At 40.3% G+C, this 22,158-nt stretch overlaps 2 protein-coding genes across 2 annotated transcripts; both read left to right on the forward strand.

The window, feature by feature from the left end:
• Positions 1-820: 820 nt before the first annotated feature.
• On the forward strand, positions 821-13,783 carry LOC143825171 (vomeronasal type-2 receptor 26-like). Its single transcript, XM_077313199.1, has 8 exons — positions 821-1,080; positions 3,002-3,293; positions 3,384-3,938; positions 4,468-4,695; positions 5,528-5,654; positions 6,123-6,995; positions 9,751-9,836; positions 13,532-13,783. Exons 1-8 carry the CDS (start codon positions 821-823, stop codon positions 13,781-13,783), a joined length of 2,673 nt encoding a protein of 890 aa, XP_077169314.1.
• Positions 13,784-14,252: 469 nt separating this feature from the next.
• LOC143825172 (vomeronasal type-2 receptor 26-like) lies at positions 14,253-20,443 on the forward strand. Its single transcript, XM_077313200.1, has 6 exons — positions 14,253-14,512; positions 16,833-17,124; positions 17,215-17,490; positions 18,298-18,525; positions 18,940-19,066; positions 19,545-20,443. The coding sequence occupies exons 1-6, from the start codon at positions 14,253-14,255 to the stop codon at positions 20,441-20,443; spliced, it is 2,082 nt and encodes a 693-aa protein (XP_077169315.1).
• The last annotated feature ends 1,715 nt before the right edge of the window (positions 20,444-22,158 follow it).

Raw genomic sequence — 22,158 nt, forward strand, 5'->3', positions numbered from 1 at the left:
ACTCCTACCCTGCCATATTGTTACTTTGATGGAATGCACTTTTATAGAAACATGGATGGGGTGATGCAGGCCATCTAGCCCAACCCCTTGCTCAGTGTTGGATCAGCCTAAACTATTTATGATAAATGTAAGTCCAACCTCTGCTTAAAGATCACCAGTGATGGGGAGCACACCACCATTTTAGGCAGCTCATTACACTGTTGGACTCAACTACCTGTGAGTTTTATTCCCTGATATCTGGAAATCTGTGCATAATACTGTGCCTTATTCCTTCTCTTCAACTAATTACTCCAATATTTCTGTGGAGTTTTTTAATCTAAAGAAAATGTACATGAAAAATATGTTACCAAAAAACCGTACCCAACACAATACAGATGTTGCTCTTGAAATTAAGTTATGTCTTAGATTTCATAATGGTGCTGAATGTCCTCTGATTTGATAGAATTTCTGTGCCCTTCAATCTTAAAAAGAGCAGCAATGTTTAAATATCTTTTTAATATTCTTTTCATATATTGATCTAGATGGTTCATCAATATAATAATATAATATGAATACCAAGTATGAATTCTAGCTCAGGAGCAGCAAAAAGTGGGACAACTGGATCCTCTGGCCCCTTCAGGCAAAGAGCTGAATCTGGTAGAGGATAAGATTGTGTGGCATAAAAGCTTTAACCAGGTGAGAGAAGGAAACAAGTGTTTGATGTTTTCTTCCCAATTCCTTCTTTTGTCAGGAAGCCATATTGAACAAAAGCAACTTTTAAATGACTGATATCAGGAAAGACATTTCCTATTCTATCAGATGTTAATCCAAAGAACAAAGTATGGTGGTTGGAAAAGCACTTGTCTGCAGCTCAAAAGAAAGACTTGTCATTGAGATGCTGCTGCTGGTTCTACCATGTCCTATAGTGTGCCCGATATCTTCCATTAATTGCTCCATATTTGATGATCCCTTTCCTATTAAACATAACTTTTATCAACCAGGGGACCTTCTTATTGGTGGGATTGCCTTTCAAGTCACTTACTACAATAACCCACCATCTTTTCTAGAACACCCAACACGTATGGTGATTGATGAACCTGGGTAAGGATTTCGATTTTGTTTCCTTGACTTAATTTGATCACTCTGTTCCTTCAGTTTGTTAGTAATCATAGAATCAGTTTTCATTCTGTTTTATTTGCTTCATGTATACTTCAGCTTTCTGCCCAGTGGGAAATCAAAGTGGCTTCCAATGTTCTTCTTTTTCCTTTTTCTCCACACCGCAACTTTGAGGGGTAGATTAGGCTGTGAATATCTGAGTGACCCAAAGGCATATAGAGAGCTTTCATGGTATAGTGAGAAGTCATATTGGAGTCTCCCAGATCCAAATGTCAGACATTAATCTCTACACCAAGTGGGCTACTTCATTTTGTCTTTCTGTAATTTGGTGAACCCATTCTAGTCATGGAAAGAATAAGCAAAAATAGATTGCATTTTTAGTGGGAAAATGGCATTTCACAAATTTCATGATTTCCATTTGTTAGTTGACTGTAGCAACCAGAGGTGAGCAGAATCAGGCAATAAAATCAGAAATATAAATAATATTCACATTGTTTTAAATAAGGATTTGGAGTTAAGTATGTACACTAGCCTACTAAAATAACCACCAACTTTTGTTGCTTTCCCCCTTTGTAGTTACAAGTAATTGTCAGAATATACAGAGTAGAAATGTCAGATTTCAAGAAAGGCACATAACGGTACCCGTGTCCATGGTCAAACTGAATATTTACATTTTGATTTCTGGTTCCATAAGTAAGAAACAAATATTTCAATAAGCAACATATTTTTTCCATCAATCCCATCATAATCTATGTATTTTTCAAAATTATTCATGAATCAAATTCCACCTACTTTAACGCAATATTCTGCAACGATTGCAACTCAACTCCAATAGATGGTTACTGCATGGATCCATAAATGTTCCTGTATAGAAATCATGAAATATCTGTCCTCTGTTCACAGTTTTGAACCCCACATGTGTTGCTCTCATATAATTCTGAAGTTGAATGAAAAAGGATAGGGACCCAAACAGATAACAATGAGGTCAAGGGAAAACGAAAATATGAAAATGGCATCCACAGCTAGGGCAGAGAAAAACCATCTCAGACTTCAAATTCCCCAACATGATTACAAAGAGAATTGACTTGCAAGAGGGCATTATGAGCTGGAATAAGTCAGGACACACCAAAGTTTGGTATAAACAAGGGTACAGATTTATTATCTCCCCAAGGTAGGCACAGCATGAGAAACCCTGACCTAGCAGGCAGTGGACTATAAAAACAAATTGTGGAGTCCAGAGTCTGTACCATTCCCAGCTGGGAAAGCAGATCTCCTTGCCTACTGAACGCTCAAATGAGAGGTGACCTATACTGGTTAACAATGGGCACCAACCTCTTTTGACTGCCCCTAGGCCATGTGGCTGGGTAATGAGCCCCAGGCCTTCCACCACTTTGAAACATGCCACCTCTTAAGGAGGCCCTGAACCCCAAGGTCTCCGATGGCTCTCTGGACTCCTTGCCACCAGGCTCCATCGCATGAAACCTGCAACTGTGCCAAAATATTTACTGTGGAACATACTAATCTGTGACAAGGCAGTATATACATCACAATATGGTAGGTGGGAGGTGTGCTGCTCTGGAAACGGCCCAGGCAGAGTTGCAGAGACCCACACACATTACACATTCTATTTGAAACACGAGACCCGCCTTACACCTGATACCATGCGTGTACGCAGTGTATGCTTGTGTTCATCTCCAATTGGCTGTCCGTGCCATCAATGAGAGGCCAAGATAAGTATCGACCACATGTTTTTCATTGTTAAGCAGTATAAAAATGTGTATTTATGCAAGCCAACTATTTCCTAAAGGCATGGTTAAAGAAACTAATTCATAAATTAGAAGATCAGTTGGGAGGATGAGCACTGTAAAGGAAACTTTGATTGATTTGCAAAATCTCTTCTTTACAGGTCAATCACAAAAAACTACCAGCACATTTTGGCCTTGGCTTTTGCTGTAAAAGAGCTGAATGACAATCCCAACTTCTTACCAAACATCAGTCTGGGTCTCTACATCCTCAACAGCTACGGCCTTGGAAGGATGACTTTTAAGGCCACCCTCAGCTTACTTTCTGCCCAGCAGAAGCTGGTCCCTAACTTCAGCTGTGATAACCGGCAGAAAGTCATAGCTGTCATAGGAGGGCTTCTCTCTGAAACCTCTGCTCATATGGCCTCAATCCTGAACATCTATAAGACTCCTCAGGTAAGTTTCACGCATGGAGGAAGCATAGGATTCAAAATTCTAGCAAACCATGGAATATTCTGATATCATTTATTTGACATTTTCCCTCAGATCACTCATGGGTCATGTTCACTCTCAAAGGCTGACAAACAAAAATTTCATTCCATATATCAGATGGTGCCTGATGACACCTATGAGTACAGGGGAGTTATAAAGTTACTTCATCATTTCCGGTGGTCTTGGATTGGCCTCCTGGCTATCGATGATGACAAAGGAAACCAGTTTTTGCAGAGAATAGTACCTCTCCTCTCTGAGAACAGCATTTGTTTTGCATTCACATACAAATTACCCAAGATGACTTACCTAAAAGAGCTTGCGGAACTCCTTGTAAATGACGCTGAATGGTACCCAGTTCTTATGGACAGACAAACCAATGTACTTTTTGTGCATGGAGAAATTCCAACCATGATGGATCTAAGGATCTTTTTTTATCTAGCTTCATTCACATCATTGCCCCCACTGAGTAAAGTGTGGATTGTTACATCACACTGGGACTTTGAGTCATTCTCTGTCTACAGGATTACAGATACAGACACGCTCCATGGATCCTTATCCTTTACCGTTCATTCTAATCAGCCTCCTGGATTCCAAGAATTCCTCCAGACCGTAAGACCTTCCTGGGCTGGAGGAGATGGTTTCATTCAGAACTTTTGGGAGCAAGCCTTCAGCTGCTCATTGACACATGAGCAAGAGGATATGAAGGATTCTTGCAGTGGGGAGGAGAAACTGGAGAGTCTTCCAGGCCCTTTGTTTGAAATGCAGATGACTGGCCGCAGTTATAATGTCTACAATGCAGTCCATGCTGTGGCCCATGCTTTGCACAATATCCACACACATGAATCCAAACGCATAAAACATGTAGAAGGTGGGCGGCTGGATGTTCTAAATGTACAGCCATGGCAGGTACAACAATTATCCAGAATGGTCATGAAAGATAGCTGGAATTCTTGTAATTTCCCTTCAAATTCATAAATTCCATCCTGCCACCAAGATAATAAATGCCTATAGATTTGTGTTGACTGAATTGTTTGTAGCCTGGTAGCAAATTTTCAAGAATTAAAATTTTCTGATTCTGGAAGCAAATATTTTAGCATTTTAACTCTTCTTTCTGTTTTTGTTTTCTTTTTCAATCTAGTTACACAACTTTTTAAGGAGAATCTACTTCAACAATAGTGTCCGAGAAATCATACAATTTGACCAAGATAGAGAATTAGTTTCTGTTTTTGATTTGACCAACTGGGTGACCTTGTCAAATGGGTCCTTTGCTAGAGTGAAAGTGGGACAACTGGATCCTCTGGCCCCTTCAGGCAAAGAGCTGACTCTGGTAGAGGATAGGATTGTGTGGCATAAAGGCTTTAACCAGGTGAGAGAAGTGTTTGGTTTACTCTTCTCGATTCCTTCTTTTATCAGAAAGCGAACCCCATCGGTTTAAACAAAAGCAAGTTTTAAATGACCTATATCAAGGGGAGGATTACATTTTTCTGTGTTTATGTTCATTTATATAAGTAGACCATTTTGATCATTACCAACTCTTAGATATGTATATTAGTTAACGACATATCTGTCACCTCATGCTTGATTAATCACGGATCAATGTGCAAGATGAACCCGATTTGGACTGATTCGGGTTCGTATTCGGCCGATTTCGACCAATTTGAGCTCGGCTGAATCCATCTGAATCAATTCGGAGCCAATGCAAGACAATGGGACCTTTGACTTGCATTGGAAATCCTTCCCGTGCCTTTCCCGAGGGTTGGTGGGGAGGTGGTGTAATTTGCACCCCTCAAAATTCTTGGGGAGCTTCGGGAGGGTCTTCCCTGACTCCCCTGTAAGTTTCAAGAATATTGGACCAAGGGGAAGCCAGAGGCTGTGGCAGGCAAGGGCTGCTTGCGATTAGGCCGAATCAAAATGATTTGCCTGCTGAATCACTGAATCAAGGCAATTCAGCCATTTTGGAAGGTAGGTGGCCCCGATTTGGACTGTTTTCAATTCAGAAATGTCCAAATCGGCCGAGATTAAGCCAATTCAGCCATTTCCAAATCCGAATCACACATGCCTACAGAGAATCTCCTACTAAATAAAAATTTAAAATATTTTTTGATTTATGTCCTCAACCCCCAAAAAATAATTATGGAGAAACATCTATTATTGAAAGCCAATAATTTGAGTTAACTTCATTTTCAATTTAAGGGCAGGTGCTTCCCATTTCCGTCTGCAATGACCCATGCCAGCCTGGTTTCAGCAAGTCAAAGAAGGAGGGGAGGACATTTTGCTGCTATGCTTGTACTCCCTGTCCAGAAGGGATGTTCTCTGGCCAGAAGGGTAAGAGGCCTGTTATGAAACTTTCTGGTCGGACAGGCAGAAATAATTGGAAAACCCTGTTATTCTGCCATTCGGAGATAAGAAAATGCAGCTTTCCATGACATAGAATTAAACACTGCCAGTTCCCTGATTTTGGGAATAGAGACAAGGCAAAAGCATTTCACTGTAAGATAGAAACTTCCCTGTACTAAGACATATAGAAAACCATAACCCTAAAGGACCCAGTTCTCAGAACAAGCACACTTATTTTGCACTTTTCATAGAGTGTGTGTCAGGCTGGACACCTGGCCAGGCACCAAAACCATTCGCTACAACATTATTTCAAATCATTTACATTCATATAGTGAGAAGAACCTGAAGGAAGAGGAAGAAGGGGAAAACATTAAATTCTAGCTCCTTTCTATCATTGTGTCTTAGATATTGGTCACAGTTTTGAAATACTTAAGGAGCTTTTTTTTCTTCCTTCAGACATGGATGCTTGTGTCAAATGTCCAGATGATCACTATTCCAGTGATGGTCATCATGAATGCCTACCTAAGATCCCAACCTACCTTTCGTGCAAAGAGGCTTTAGGGATCACCTTAGTTATCTTGGCTGTAATTTTCTCTCTGCTCACAACTTTGGTGCTTGGAACTTTCTTGAAATACAAGAACACTCCCATTGTCAAAGCCAACAACCGGAGCCTCACCTACATTCTCCTTGTCTCCCTCCTACTTTGCTTCCTCAGCTCCTTGCTGTTTATTGGAGAACCAGGGAAGGTGACTTGCCTTCTGCGCCAGACAACTTTTGGTTTAATCTTCTGTGTGGCTCTTTCTACTATCCTAGCCAAAACCATCACTGTGGTCCTGGCCTTTATGGCTACCAAACCAGGGTCCCACATGAGGAGATGGGTGGGTAAAAAATTGGCCCATTCCATTGTCCTTTCTGGATCCTTAATTCAAGCAGTGATTTGTATTCTTTGGCTCTGTATTTCCCCTCCCTTCCCACAAATGGATATGCATTCTCAACCCAAGAGAATCATCCTGGAATGTAATGAGGGTTCTGCTACCATGTTTTACTCTGTCCTTGGCTATCTGGGCTTTCTGGCCAGTGTCAGCTTCACAGCGGCTTTTCTTGCCAGGAAGTTACCTGACAGTTTCAATGAAGCCAAGTTCATCACTTTTAGTATGTTGGTCTTTTGCAGTGTTTGGTTCTCCTTTATTCCAAGCTATTTGAGCTCTAAAGGCAAACTCATGGTGGCTGTGGAGATCTTCTCCATCTTGTCCTCCGGTGTTGGTTTACTGGGTTGCATCTTTTTCCCAAAATGCTACATCATTTTGCTGAGGCCAGAGATGAACGTTCGTGAGCAGATAATTAAGGTCATGTGAGGATATCAGCCCTATTCTTCTAGATTCCAAATTTTGTGCTTTATGAATATTAATTTAAAGAATAATTCGAGACTCTTCAAAGTATGCTGTTTCTGTGACAAGAAAATTGTCACAGCAAAAGAGACCTCTAGCCCATCTGTGCGGAGCTTTGTTATTTGCAATATTCTAGACTTGTCCAGAATTTTGGCATGCTGTCCTTCCTTTTCTGGATCCTTTATTCAAATGGTTATTTGTACATTTTAAATAATTTTTCCTCCCTCGTTCCCTCCAAGTGAATGCTCTTTTCAAATATTTCAGTCAACTGGTTCTCAGTTATATATTTTTATTTTGAGATATTTAATTTAGAAAAGGAAAAGAAACGTCTTCAATACCTACAACAAATGTTCTCATGACAACCAATGTTCGCATGGCAAAATACACTTTTAGCTCCTCTGTATCAAGCTAGGTGAAAAGATGTATTCTAAAATTGGCATGTTGTCCTTCCTTTTCTGTATCCTTTATTCAAATGGTTATTTGTAGTCCTCCCTCATGCCCTCCAACTGACTGCTCTGTCTAGTAACAGAGTCACCATGTTCTTTTTTTTTTAAATAATTTTATTATTTATTATTATATGAAGCATTTACAGAAAAGTAAGAGAAAAAAAAGCGACCAGCTGATATGGTTTGCCATTCTCTTTTAACATACATATTCAGTTCCCATCACATATTATTCCTAATCTAGAAGTTTTTACCATTTTTCTTAGTAAAATGATTGTTAATACATATGAGAATATGATCTGTTATAAGAATATTTTCTGTTATTATCGTAAGTGATGTAAGGTCAGTCCTCTTCATAAATTGGCCCTGACCTAAGAGTTACTGCTGCCGTCTTGTTAATACATATGAAGTATAGTTTGTCAAACTCTTTTAGCATACATATTGGCATACATATTCAGTTCCCATCACATATTGATCCTGATCTAGAAGTTATTACCACCTTTCTTAGCAGAATAGTTGTTGATACATATGAGAGTATAATCTATTATAAGAATATATTCTATTATTGTCTTAGATGATATAAAGTCAGTTCCCATCATATATTGGTCCTGTCCTAAAAGTTACTGCTGCTGTCTTCCCCACAGGAAACCCGGAGAATATTCCACTGTTCAACTCATCCTTCAGGTGGTCGCAGAAAATGAAATTGTGTTTTTTTCCATAGTAGAGTATTTCTGATTGTTCTTCTGTCAGGGCCAAAGAAGTCTCTTACTTGATTCTTGCTTGCAGTCCCCTTTAAGTAGGCTCTGTATACTTTATCAATCTTGATCTCTTCCTCTGGTCGCACAGTGATATCTCCTGATAGCTTCCTGCGTGCTGTCGCCTTTGAAGACTCTTTTTATTTTGCTGATCCAAATCACTTCCTGCTGTGAATAGACTTCCAGGTTTTCAGTGCTTTCCTTCCTTATATCTGTTTTCCCACGTTCTTCCAAGGTGCTTTGAATTTTTACGTCCCTAGCTCTCTCCCCCTCCTGTTGATTAACTTCTAAACATTGAATTCTCATTTGAAATATTGTTGGCTGAGCTATGTCCTTATCAGCTGCTCTCTCCAGACCGTCGGCTCCGTCCAAAAGCTCTCCCTTAGTCCCACGGATTTCCTTTTCCACCTTATTGACTGCTTTCAGTATATTTGAGTTTCCTTCACATAACAAATGGAAAAGCTGTGCCTTAGTTAATTTTTCCATAGTTCTAGGCAGTCACAAACTATAAACAGAAAGTCTCGTGAGGTCTCGCGGGAGCACGAGCGATCCCAAATTATCAGTTTGTCGATCTCCGTATCAAGTCACCTTCCCACACTGAACTCTCTCCAACAAAACTTTAAAGTCTCTCTTCTCTTGAGCACTCTCTTTGTTTGGTTAGTGGGTATAATTAGCTGGGAGCCTCTCACTTGACGAAAGAAGGAATTCACTTGTAAATTGGTTGAGGGGGGGGAAGAGCTTGTGGGGAAAGAAAAGGAAAAGCCAGAAAATTTTCAATCCTTACTGTTGTAAACTTCAGCTCCTGTCAGTCTGGTAAAAGATGGTCTGGGAGGAATGTAGGGTCAGCTGGTCGTTTCAGGCTTAGAAAGTTATTTACGACAAGGGCGCCATCGTGACCTTCAGCACACGCTGCTGTTGATCCGGAGAGCTCAGTCTCCCTACCTCCCCACGGATCTGTAGGACCCTCAGGATGCCGTTCCTGGTTCCTGGGGAGACCGACGAGCAGATTTGCGTATCTGCTCAGGTCAGCCAGGTGCGGTTGCTCCTGACCCTCAGCATGGCTTAAGAGCTGGACAGAAGCCCAGCTGTTACGGCGCCATCTTCAGTCGACTCTCAGAGTCACCATCTTCTTGATTCTAATTTAATTTTAATATATTTTATTTTGAAAATACAAAAGAACTTTTCATTGCCTACATGATAATATCAGAGTAGCATTTCTCATTTACCTTCTCCAGCTGCAATAACCCTAGTGCTGGTTTTCCAGCCTTATTCCTCTGCCTAGAAACTGTGAATATTAGCAAAGGGGATTGGCTTAGTATTGTAGAAAGAAAAATATTTCTTGCTCTACAAAAAGGCTGTACCAGTTCACTGCTATGAAAATTATTTCTTGTGTCTACTGAGACTTCTAACGGATATATCGAAATAAGACCCACGAAAAAGTCTCCTGTATTGCTAATGCAACTTTTCTCTGTGATTTCTGAGTTTATCTTTTTTCCAGTGGACCTGATGCCTCAGGCTAGGAAAAGGAGAAATAACTATTCTATTGGTCAATTTGAGAAGCTTTCCAGATCAGCTCATCTTCAGGTAATTCTTGGTTGATGCCTTTTGTCACAGCTGTGAATTGAAATATATTCATGTGCACTTTTCGTAAGTGTCTGTCTTCTCGCAATGGGACCTGAAGTCTGATAAAACTTAGTAACATATAGTTTCATCTTGCTAGATGTTGAAATCTCAAGTTCTCTGAATCTTTCATCAGAAATTTTTAAGGATATATCTCCCTTTGTGTTTTGATTGTTTTGATACCTCTGAATGTTCCTGTTGTAAATTGTTTTTAACAACACAAGACCCTGCCATAAATTCTCCTATCTTGTCAGCTCTGCTGTTAATTAATTTCTTATCCACCGCAAACAAAGAGACTAGTAATTCTTTGTCTGTCAAAAATTTGTAAAAATTGAACCTTTCCGCATACCCGCATGCTTGCTTTGAGAAAGTATTCGCAGTGACTTCTGTTTCTGTGCAGACTAAAATATTTTCTTTTAGATTTCCACTCCTAGTGTGTTTATTGGCTGCAACAAACCAGGTAAAGAGTCCCAACTTTCAGCCCATCAATCCAGGGTGGCTCAAGGGAAGTCCTCAGAAGCTAAACCTCTTGTGGTTGGGGAAGAAAGGTCCAGAACAGGAAGCACACCTTCCCAGCCTAGACAGGATTGAACTTAAAATTGCACATAGGGCCAGGAATCTCTGTGTGCTTTTTGATCCCTCCCTATCAATGGAGGCTCAGTTCAAGAAAACAGCAAAGCTAGCATGATTCCATCTTCACCAGGCTAAGCTACTAGTGCGGCACCTAGCCATGTGATCCATAAATGTGGGGCACCTAGCCATGGTGATCCATATGACCTTCACCTCTAGACTGGGTTACTGTAATTTTCACTACAAGGGCCTACTTTGTTCTGTAATCAAGTTGTACAAGTTGTACAAAATTACAAGTTGTACAAAATGCTGCTACATGAATCCTCACATGGACACCGTGGAGAGCACACAGAAGATCTGCAGCAGCTACATTGGAGAACACACATGATATCAGTACTGCAACAGCAACATTGGCCTCCAGTTGAGTATCAGGTTTGGTTTGAGGTCTTAGTTCTAATTTTAAGTCAATTGGAATCCACTTTGAGGCACCTTCTGGTAGAGAAAAGCAGCATATAAGATCCAACTGTTCTTTTTTCTTATTTTTCTTTTATATCCCTCATGTCAGTACCTGAAGAAATTCCAAAGCAGCTTACAAGCAACTGTCCCCTCCAATCCCCACAACAAACACTCTGTAAAAACTGCTCTGTGAGAAAACTTCTAACAGAACTGGGACTAGCCCACATCACCCAGCTAGCTTCAAGTGGGTAAGTGTGGAATCAAAACCACACTCTCCAGATCAAAGGCCACTGCTGTTAAACACTGCACCATGCTGAGAAGATCCAGAGGAAGAAATCAGATTCATATGGGGGGGGGGCAAGAGAGCCATTTTGTAACATTTTTCTAGTATGTCTAGGAAAAATGAACCTCTAGGATGCTCACTAGTTTATTAGTGATATTCCCAAGGGAATCTTTTTTTTTTAATCAAGATTTTTATTTTATTTTCCAAGATTAAAGATGATACAGTACAAGTAATCTACATTGTTAATACAGAAATAGAGTGGTTATGCTCTTCATTTAATGCACTTGATTCCCTGTTTCAATCTCCTTGTAAATTACTTTCTTAAATAGTTCAGAAAAGGGCCCCATTGCTCTTGAGAGGCCTCTTCAGTTCTTCCGTTGACTATCAGTGTCAGTTTAGCCATCTTGGCAAAGTCAGCTAATTTATTCAACCAGTCTTCTATCGTGGGTAATTCTTGCGTTTTCCATTTCTTGGCCAATTCTAGTCTTGCTGCCGTCGTAGCATAGAAGAATAAACTTTGTGTGTGGGTTGGGAGGCACTGCGGAGGTACGCTTAATAACATAGTTTCAGCTTTCATTGGAAATCTAAGACCCCACATTTTCCGCATAATTGTGTATTTTTGCCCAGAACTTATGAACTTTTTCACATCTCCACCACATATGAAAGAAAGAGCCTATTTTATCGTCACATTTCCAGCATTTATTATTACAGTTTTTGGCGATCACTTTTGGTGTTACATACCACCTGTAAAACATTTTATACCAATTTTCTTTAAGTATTTGACTGTTAGTATACTTTGGTATTCTAGACCATACTAGCTCCCATTGTTCCATTGTCACATTTGTCTCAATATTTTGTATCCATTTAATCACACATGGCTTAACCCGTTCCATTTCTGTCTCATACCTTAATAACAATTTGTATATTTGGCCCTGCAAGTGTGGCTTGTCTTGGATTACTAAGTTTTCAAATTCTGGTATTGGAGCCTCTAGATTTAACGGTTGCTGAAAATCTGCTTTAAATCTAGATAATAATTGGTTATGCTCTAACCATTGAATTCCTACTCCTTTCTTTATTGTTTGCATATCCTTAAACTTGCCAGTCTTTAATATTAAGTCTTTGTACTGGAGACAAGTCAGCCTTTTCTGTTGAGCTTTCCCAAAATATGCCTCAATTGGCAATTTCAATATTGATGGTGCTGGAGATAGTCTCTTATTATATCTTGACCATACGTTCAAGAGTCCATTAATCCAGATGAGAAGGGAACAGGATCTCAGGTGAAGAAAGAGCCTGCTGGCAAGAAGGAAACAGAGATACCTATCTAGAAGCACTAGTGTCGTCACATACCAACAGTGGGAGTAGATCCAGAGGAAGAAATCAGATTCATATAGTGGGGCCAAGAGAGCCATTTTGTAACATTTTTCTAGTATGTCTAGGAAAAATGAACCTCTTGGATGCTCAGTAGTTTATTAGTGATATTCCCAAGGGAATCTTAAAGGAGTAGGAACTACACTGTTCTCCCTGATGTTTTGTGGTTGTCTCCACCATCCAATGGAAACTAATTTGTAGCTGAACACCATCCTGAGTCAATATTTCCAAGACATTGGCAGGATGAAATATGTCAGAAATTCCATCTAAACATCCGGAAGTAGTTCCTGACAGTTAGAGCGGTTTCTCAGTGGAATAGGTTTCCTTGGGAGGTGGTGGGTTCTCCTTCTTTGGAAATTTTTAAATAGAGGCTATATAGCCATCTGATGGAGAGGCTGATTCTGTGAAGGCAAAGGGGTGGCAGGTTACAGTTAATGAGCGATTGGGATCTGAGTGTCCTGCATAGTGCAGGCGGTTGGAATAGATGACCCATGAGGTCCCTTCCACTCTATGATTCTATGATTCCATGATTCTACATGACATAACATGCTGAGATGTCTGTAACAGACTGATATGGGGAAGTATTAAGGGCATTGATTTCAGCTCCTATATCTTAGGCCTAGTGTTTCAGGAAAAGGGAACTGTGTCTGGTTACTCCATAGTTTGGTTTCTTACATACACAAACAAAATCACGAAGTAAAGTAGAGGTCAGAAGGAAAGATCAACAACAGTATTCTAGGTGGATGAAATCATTCATGTAGGTCCCTACTTTGCCTGAATCTGCATTGCGTACAGAGAGAGTTCATTGCCATTTTAGCAACAAAAAAGTAAAAGTTTGCCTGTGGGACTCTGGAGACAAGAAATTATCCTGTCTGTACATCCACTATGCTCAATAGCATAATGTTGTAGGGGCCCAGAATCAGTCCCCAATGGAGTATAATTATCTCCACCCAAATTGCACAAATGACTGTTTTCTTCCTAGTTTGCAATAGATTCCCTGAAGGAACTGAACAAGAACTTCTTTAACAATAACAAGAACTTCTTTAAGCTGTATAAAATGATGACTTTTTCATTAGAACTGCATGAGAATGAAACAGGGCTCCGATCATCAACTGTATTATCTTTTCCCATTTTCTTTTACGGTAGCATTCTTTCAACTCCTACCCTGCCATATTGTTACTTTGATGGAATGCACTTTTATAGAAACATGGATGGGGTGATGCAGGCCATCTAGTCCAACCCCTTGCTCAATGTTGGATCAGCCTAAACTATTTATGATAAATGTAAGTCCAACCTTTGCTTAAAGATCACCAGTGATGGGGAGCACACCACCATTTTAGGCAGCCCATTACACTGTTGGACTCAACTACCTGTGAGTTTTATACCCTGATATCTGGAAATCTGTGCATAATACTGTACCTTATTCCTTCTCTTCAACTAATTACTCCAATATTTCTGTGGAGTTTTTTAATCTAAAGAAAATGTAATGGTGTTGAATGTCCTCTGATTTGATAGAATTTCTGTGTTCTTCAATCGTAAAACGAGCATCAATGTTTAAATATCTTTTTTATATTCTTTTCATATATTGATCTAGATGGTTCATCAATATAATAATATAATATGAATACCAATTATGAATTCTAGCTCAGGAGCAGCAGGAAGACATTTCCTCTTCTAGCAGGTGTTAATCCAAAGAACAAAGTATGGTGGATGGGAAAGCACTTGTCTGCAGCTCGAAAGAAAGACTTGTCATCGAGATGCTGCTGCTGGTTCTACCATGTCCTATAGTGTGCCCGTTATCTTCCATTAATTGCTCCATATTTGATGATCCCTTTCCTATTAAACATAACTTTTATCAACCAGGGGACCTTCTTATTGGTGGGATTGCCTTTCAAGTTACTTACTACAATAACCCACCATCTTTTCTAGAACACCCAACACGTATGGTGATTGATGAACCTGGGTAAGGATTTCGATTTTGTTTCCTTGATTTAATTTGATCACTCTGTTCCTTCAGTTTGTTAGTAACCATAGACTGAGTTTTCATTCTGTTTTATTTGCTTCATGTACACTTCAGCTTTCTGCCCAGTGGGAAATCAAAGTGGCTTCCAATGTTCTTTTTCCTTTTTCTCCACACCGCAACTTTGAGGGGTAGACTAGGCTGTGAATATCTGAGTGACCCAAAGGCATATAGAGAGCTTTCATGGTATAGTGAGGAGTCATATTGGAGTCTCCCAGATCCAAATGTCAGACATTAATCTCTACACCAAGTGGGCGACCTCATTTTGTCTTTCTGTAATTTGTTGAACCCATTCTAGTCATGGAAAGAATAAGCAACAATAGATTGTATTTTTAGTGGGAAAATGGCATTTTACCCAATTTCATGATTTCCATTTGTTAGTTGACTCTAGCAACCAGAGGTGATCAGGCAATAAAATCATAAATATAAATAATATTCACATTGTTTTAAACGATTTGGAGTTAAGTATGTACGCTAGCCTACTAAAATAACCACCAACTTTTGTTGCTTTCCCCCTTTGTAGTTACAAGTAATTGTCAGAATATACAGAGTAGAAATGTCAGATTTCAAGAAAGGCACATAACAGTACCCGGGTCCATGGTCAAACTGAATATTTACATTTTGATTTCTGGTTACATAAGTAAGAAACAAATATTTCAATTAGCAACATATTTTCTTCCATCAATCCCATCATAATCTATGTATTTTTCAAAATTATTTATGAATCAAATTCCACCTACTTTAACGCAATATTCTGCAACGATTGCAACTCAACTCCAATAGATGGTTACTGCATGGATCCATAAATGTTCCTGTATCGAACTCATGAAATATCTGTCCTCTGTTCACAGTTTTGAACCCCACATGTGTTGCTACATTTGTTTTCTCTTTAGAGGCAGTAGAGTGTCACATGTGCCTACTGATTCTTGTATCTTAAGTTCTTTCCTCCCCCTCTTGACTGATCTACGGCATTTTGGACAAAAGATGAAACTCACTGTACACTCCTTGACTTTACAATAAGGCATCTGAATTTGAGGCTGGCTTGAATCAGGGTTTAATGCTAACAACATTTCTAGGGAGGAATAAATGTGAATTGGTCTGCAAATTTGATAGGAATTCTTGTAGATTGATCTTACAGATTCCTACTGGAAGACCAATTATTCCTTTATCAATTTAAATGCTGAGTCTCTTGTTCCTTTAAATTATAATGTCTCCTATATTGTCTGAGCTCCAATGGTATTCATGCAACTTTATATGAAGAAGTGATTGATGTATAAATGGCTCTCATGTAATTCTGAAGTTGAATGAAAAAGGATAGTGACCCAAACAGATAACAATGAGGTCAAGGGAAAACGAAAATATGAAAATGGCATCCACAGCTAGGGCCGAGAAAAACCATCTCAGACTTCAAATTCCCCAACATGATTACAAAGAGAATTGACTTGCAAGAGGGCATTATGCGATGGAATAAGTCAGGACACACCAAAGTTGGGTATAAACAAGGGTACAGATTTATTACCTCCCCAAGGTAGGCACAGCATGAGAAACCCTGACCTAGCAGGCAGTGGACTATAAAAACAAATTGTGGAGTCCAGAGTCTGTACCATTCCCAGCCGGGAAAGCAGATCTCCTTGCCTACTGAACGCTCAAATGAGAGGTGACCTATGATGGTTACCAATGGGCACCAACCTCTTTTGACTGCCCCTAGGCCATGTGGCTGGGTAATGAGCCCCAGGCCTTCCACCACTTTGAAACATGCCACCTCTTAAGGAGGCCCTGAACCCCAAGGTCTCCGATGGCTCTCTGGACTCCTTGCCACCAGGCTCCATTGCATGAAACCTGCAACTGTGCCAAAATATTTACTGTGGAGCATACTAATCTGTGACAAGGCAGTATATACATCACCATATGGTAGGTGGGAGGTGTGCTGCTCTGGAAACGGCCCAGGCAGAGTTGCAGAGACCCACACACATTACACATTCTATTTGAAACACGAGACCCGCCTCACACCTGATACCATGCGTGTACGCAGTGTATGCTTGTGTTCATCTCCAATTGGCTGTCCGTGGCATCAATGAGAGGCCAATATAAGTATCAGCCACATGTTTTTCATCGCTAAGCAGTATAAAAATGTGTATTTATGCAAGCCAACTATTTCCTAAAGGCATGGGTAAAGAAACTAATTCATAAATTAGAAGATCAATTGGGAGGATGAGCACTGTAAAGGAAAATTTGATTGATTTTCAAAATCTCTTCTTTACAGGTCAATCACAAAAAACTACCAGCACATTTTGGCCTTGGCTTTTGCTGTAAAAGAGCTGAATGAGAATCCCAACTTCTTACCAAACACCAGTCTCGGTCTCTATATCCTCAATAGCTACGGCCTTGGAAGGATGACTTTTAAGGCCACCCTCAGCTTACTTTCTGCCCAGCAGAAGCTGGTCCCTAACTTCAGCTGTGATAACCGGCAGAAAGTCATAGCTGTCATAGGAGGGCTTATGTCTGAAACCTCTGCTCATATGGCCTCAATCCTGAACATCTATAAGACTCCTCAGGTAAGCTACATGCATGGAGGATGCATAGGATTCAAAATTCTAGCAAACCATGGAATGTTATGATTTCATTCATTCGACATTTTCCCTCAGATCACTCATGGGTCATGTTCACTCTCAAAGGCTGACAAACAAAAATTTCAGTCCATATATCAGATGGTGCCTGATGACACCTATGAGTACAGGGGAGTTATAAAGTTACTTCATCATTTCCGGTGGTCTTGGATAGGCCTCCTGGCTAACGATGATGACAAAGGAAACCAGTTTTTGCAGAGAATAGTACCTCTCCTCTCTGAGAACAGCATTTGTTTTGCATTCACGTATAAATTACCCAAGATGACTTACCTAAAAGAGATTGCGGAACTCATTGTAAATGAGGCTGAATGGTACCCAGTTCTTATGGACAGACAAACCAATGTACTTTTTGTACATGGAGAAATTCCAACCATGATGGCTCTAAGAATCTCTTTTTATCTCGCTTCATTCACTTCATTGCCTCCACTGAGTAAAGTGTGGATTGTTACATCACACTGGGACTTTGAGTCATTCTCTTTCTACAGGATTACAGATACAGACACGCTCCATGGATCCTTATCCTTTACCGTTCATTCTAATCAGCCTCCTGGATTCCAGGAATTCCTACATACCATCAGGCCTTCCTGGGCTGGAGGAGATGGTTTCATTCAGAACTTTTGGGAACAAGCCTTCAGCTGCTCATTGACACATGAGCAAGAGGATATGAAGGATTCTTGCAGTGGAGAGGAGAAATTAGAGAGTCTTCCTGGCCCTTTATTTGAAATGCAGATGACTGGTTACAGCTATAATGTCTACAATGCTGTCCATGCTGTGGCTCATGCTTTGCACAATATCCACACACATGAATCCAAACGTATAAAACATGTAGAAGGTGGGCGGCTGGATGTTCTCAATATACAGCCATGGCAGGTACAACAGTTATTCAAGATGGTCATCAAGGATAGCTGGTATTCTTGTAATTTCCCTTCAAATTCACATATTCCGTCCTGTCACCAAGATAATAAATGCTTATAAATTTGTGTTGTATGAATTATTTGCTGCCTAGTAGCAAATTTTCAAAAATTAAAATTTTCTGATTCTGGATGCAAATTTTTCAGCATTTTAACTCTTCTTTCTGCTTTATTTTCTTTTTCAATCTAGTTACACAACTTTTTAAGGAGAATCTACTTCAACAATAGTGTCCGAGAAACCATACAATTTGACCAAGATAGAGAATTAGTTTCTGTTTTTGATTTGACCAACTGGGTGACCTTGTCAAATGGGTCCTTTGCTAGAGTGAAAGTGGGACAACTGGATCCTCAGGCCCCTTCAGGCAAAGAGCTGACTCTGGCAGAGGATAAAATTGTGTGGCATAAAAGCTTTAACCAGGTGAGAGAAGGAGACAAGTGTTTGATTTCCTCTTTCCATTTCCTTCTTTTGTCAGGAAGCCATATTGAACAAAAGCAACTTTTAAATGACCAATATCAGGGTGAGGATTACATTTTTCTGTGTTTGTTCAATTATATATCAATTTTCTGTCATGGTATAAGTAGACCATTTTGATCTTTACCAACTCTTAGCTATGTATATTAGTTAACGACATATCTGTCACCTCATGCTTGATAAATCATGGATCAATAGTGACAGCACAGAGAATCTACTACCAAATACATTTTTAATTTCTTTTAATTTTTTTTTAATATTGGCATGCTGTCCTCCTCACCCGAAAAAAAGAATTTTGGAAAAACATCTATTATCGAAAGCCAATAACTTGAGCTGATTTCATTTTCAATTTAAGGACAGGTGCTTCCCGTTTCCGTCTGCAATGACCCATGCCAGGCTGGCTTCAGCAAGACAAAGAAGGAGGGGAGGAAATTTTGCTGCTATGATTGTACTCCCTGTCCAGAAGGGATGTTCTCTGGGCAGAAGGGTAAGAGGCCTGTTGTGAAACATTTTGGTAGAATAGGCTTAAATAATTGGAAAAGCTCTGTTATTGTGCCATTTGGAGAAAAGAAAATGCAGCTTTCCATGACATTGAATGAAACACAGTCACATCCCCGATTTTGGGAATAGAGACAAGGCAAAAGCATTTCACTGCATGATATAGCGTTCCAGAAACATCCCTGTACTTTGACATATAGATGATCATAGCCCTAAATGGCCCAGTTATCAGAACAAACACACTTATTTTGCACTTTTCATAGAGTGTGTGTCAGGCTGGACACCTGGCCAGGCACCAAAACCATTCGCTACAACATTATTTCAAATCATTTACACTCATATATTGAGAAGGACCTGAAGGAAGAGGAAGAAGGGGAAAGCATTAATTTCTTGATCATTTCTATTATTGTCTCTTAGGTACTGGTCACAGTTTTGAAATACTGAAGCAATTTTTTTTATTCCTTCAGACATGGATGCCTGTGTCAAATGCCCAGATGATCACTATTCCAGTGATGGTCATCATGAATGCCTTCCCAAGATCTCAACCTACCTTTCATACAAAGAAGCTTTAGGGATCATCTTAGTTACCTTGGCTGTATCTTGCTTTCTGGTCACAACTTTGGTGCTTGGAACTTTCTTGAAATACAAGAACACTCCCATTGTCAAAGCCAACAACCGGAGCCTCACCTACATTCTCCTCGTCTCCCTCCTACTTTGCTTCCTCTGCTCCTTGCTCTTTATTGGGGAGCCAGGGAAGGTGACCTGCCTTCTGCGTCAGACAACTTTTGGCCTCATCTTCTGTGTGGCTCTTTCTACTATCTTAGCCAAAACCATCACTGTGGTTCTGGCCTTCATGGCTACCAAACCAGGGTCCCACATGAGGAGATGGGTGGGTAAAAAACTGGCCCATTCCATTGTCCTTTCTGGCTCCTTCATTCAAGCAGTGATTTGTATTATTTGGGTTTGTATTTCCCCTCCTTTCCCACAAATGGATATGCATTCCCAACCCAAGACAATTATCCTGGAATGTAATGAGGGTTCTGCTGCCATGTTTTACTCTGTCCTTGGCTATCTGGGCTTTCTGGCCAGTGTCAGCTTCACAGTGGCTTTTCTTGCCAGGAAGTTACCTGGCAGTTTTAATGAAGCCAAATTCATCACTTTCAGTATGTTGGTCTTTTGCAGTGTTTGGTTTTCCTTTATTCCAAGCTATTTGAGCTCTAAAGGCAAACTCATGGTGGCCGTGGAGATCTTCTCCATCTTGTCCTCCGGTGTTGGTTTACTGGGTTGCATCTTTTTTCCAAAATGCTACATCATTTTGCTGAGGCCAGAGATGAATATACGTGAGCAGATAATTAAGGTCATGTGAGGATATCAGTGCAGTTCTTCTAGACTCCAAATTTTGTGCTTTATGAATATTAATGTAAAGAATAATTCAACACTCTTCAAAGTATGATGTTTCTGTGACAAGAAATATTCTCATAGAAAAAGATGCATCTAGCATATCTGTGCTGAGCTAGGTGAATTGTAATATTCTAGACTTGTTAAGAATATTGGCATGCTGTCCTACCTTTTCTGGATCCCTTAATCAAATGGTTATTTGTACAATTTGATTAATATTTCCACCCTCATTTCCACCAAGTGAATGCTTTTTTCTAGTATTTCAGTCAACTGGCTTTCAGTTTTATAACTTTATTTTGATAGATTTAATTTTGAAAAGGAAAATAAACATCTTCATTGCCTACATCAGTGGTCCCCAACCCGCGGGCTGTGGCCTGGTACCGGGCCGCGAAGGCCTTGGCGCCGGGCCACGGCTCCTTCTTTCCTCTCCCTCCGAAGCGAGAAGCTCACCAGGCCACGAGCGAATCGGTCACCGAAGCGGCCGATTAGCTCACGGCCCGGCAAGCTTCTTGTTTCGGGAGGGGGGGGAGAGAAGCTTGCTGAGCCGCAAGTTAATCAGCCGCTTTATCGGCCAATTTGCTGGCAGCCCGGAGGGGCCGGGAGGGGGAGCCGCGGCTGCCAGCATGGCAGCGGCGCAAACACGCGTGTGCGGACTGCTACGCACGTGTGTTTGTGCCCCTGCCGGGCGCAAACGCGTGTGCGCAGCAGTCCGCACATGAGCATATGCGCTGGGTTCCCGCGCGTGCACGGGCCCCCCGGCCGCCCTCTCCCCCCACTCCGGAGCAGCGGTCCACGGCAGCCAAAACGTTGCGGACTGCTGACCTACATGATAAAGTCAGAGTAGCACTCTCATTTATCTTCTCCATCTGCAATAACCCTAGTGCTGGTTTTACAGCCTCATTATTCTGCCTAGAAACTGTCAAGTTTAGCAATACAGATTGGCTTAGTATTGTAGAAAGGAAAATATTACTTGCTCTACTAAAAAGGCTGTACCAGTTCACTGCTCTGAATTTTTTTTATTGTGTCCACTGAGACTTCTAACAGATATATCTAAATAAGAGCCACGAAAAAGTCTCCTTTATCATTTATGCAGCTTTTCTCTGTGAATTCTGTGTATATCGTTTTTCCAGTTGACCTGATGGCTCAGGATAGGAAAAGGAGAAATAACTATTCTATTGGTCAATTTGAGAAGCTTTCCATATCAGCTCAGCTTCAGGTAATTCTTGGTTCATGCCTTTTGTCAAAACCTTTAGTCACAACTATCTATCTTCTCACAATGAGACCTGGAGTCTGATAAATCTTAGTAACATTGATTTTCATCTTGCCAGATGTTGAAATCACAAGTTTTATGAATCTTTCATCAGAAATTTTTAAGGACATATCTCCCTTTGTATTTTGATGGATTGATACCTCTGAATATTCCTGTTGTAAATTGTTTTTAACAACACAAGACCCTGCCATAAATCCTTCTATCTTGTCAGCTCTGGTGTAAATTAATTTCTTATCCACCACAAACAAAGGGACTTGTAATTCTTTGTCAAACATTTCCAAAAACTGAAACTTTCCGCATACCCGCATGCTTGCTTTGAGACAGTATTCCCAATTACTTCTGTTTCTGTGAAGAATAAAATATTTTCTTTTAGATTTCCACTCCTAGTGTGTTTATTAGCTGCAACAAACCAG

The sequence above is a fragment of the Paroedura picta genome, chromosome 16, assembly GCF_049243985.1.
Source record: "Paroedura picta isolate Pp20150507F chromosome 16, Ppicta_v3.0, whole genome shotgun sequence".
Classification (NCBI taxonomy): domain Eukaryota; kingdom Metazoa; phylum Chordata; class Lepidosauria; order Squamata; family Gekkonidae; genus Paroedura; species Paroedura picta.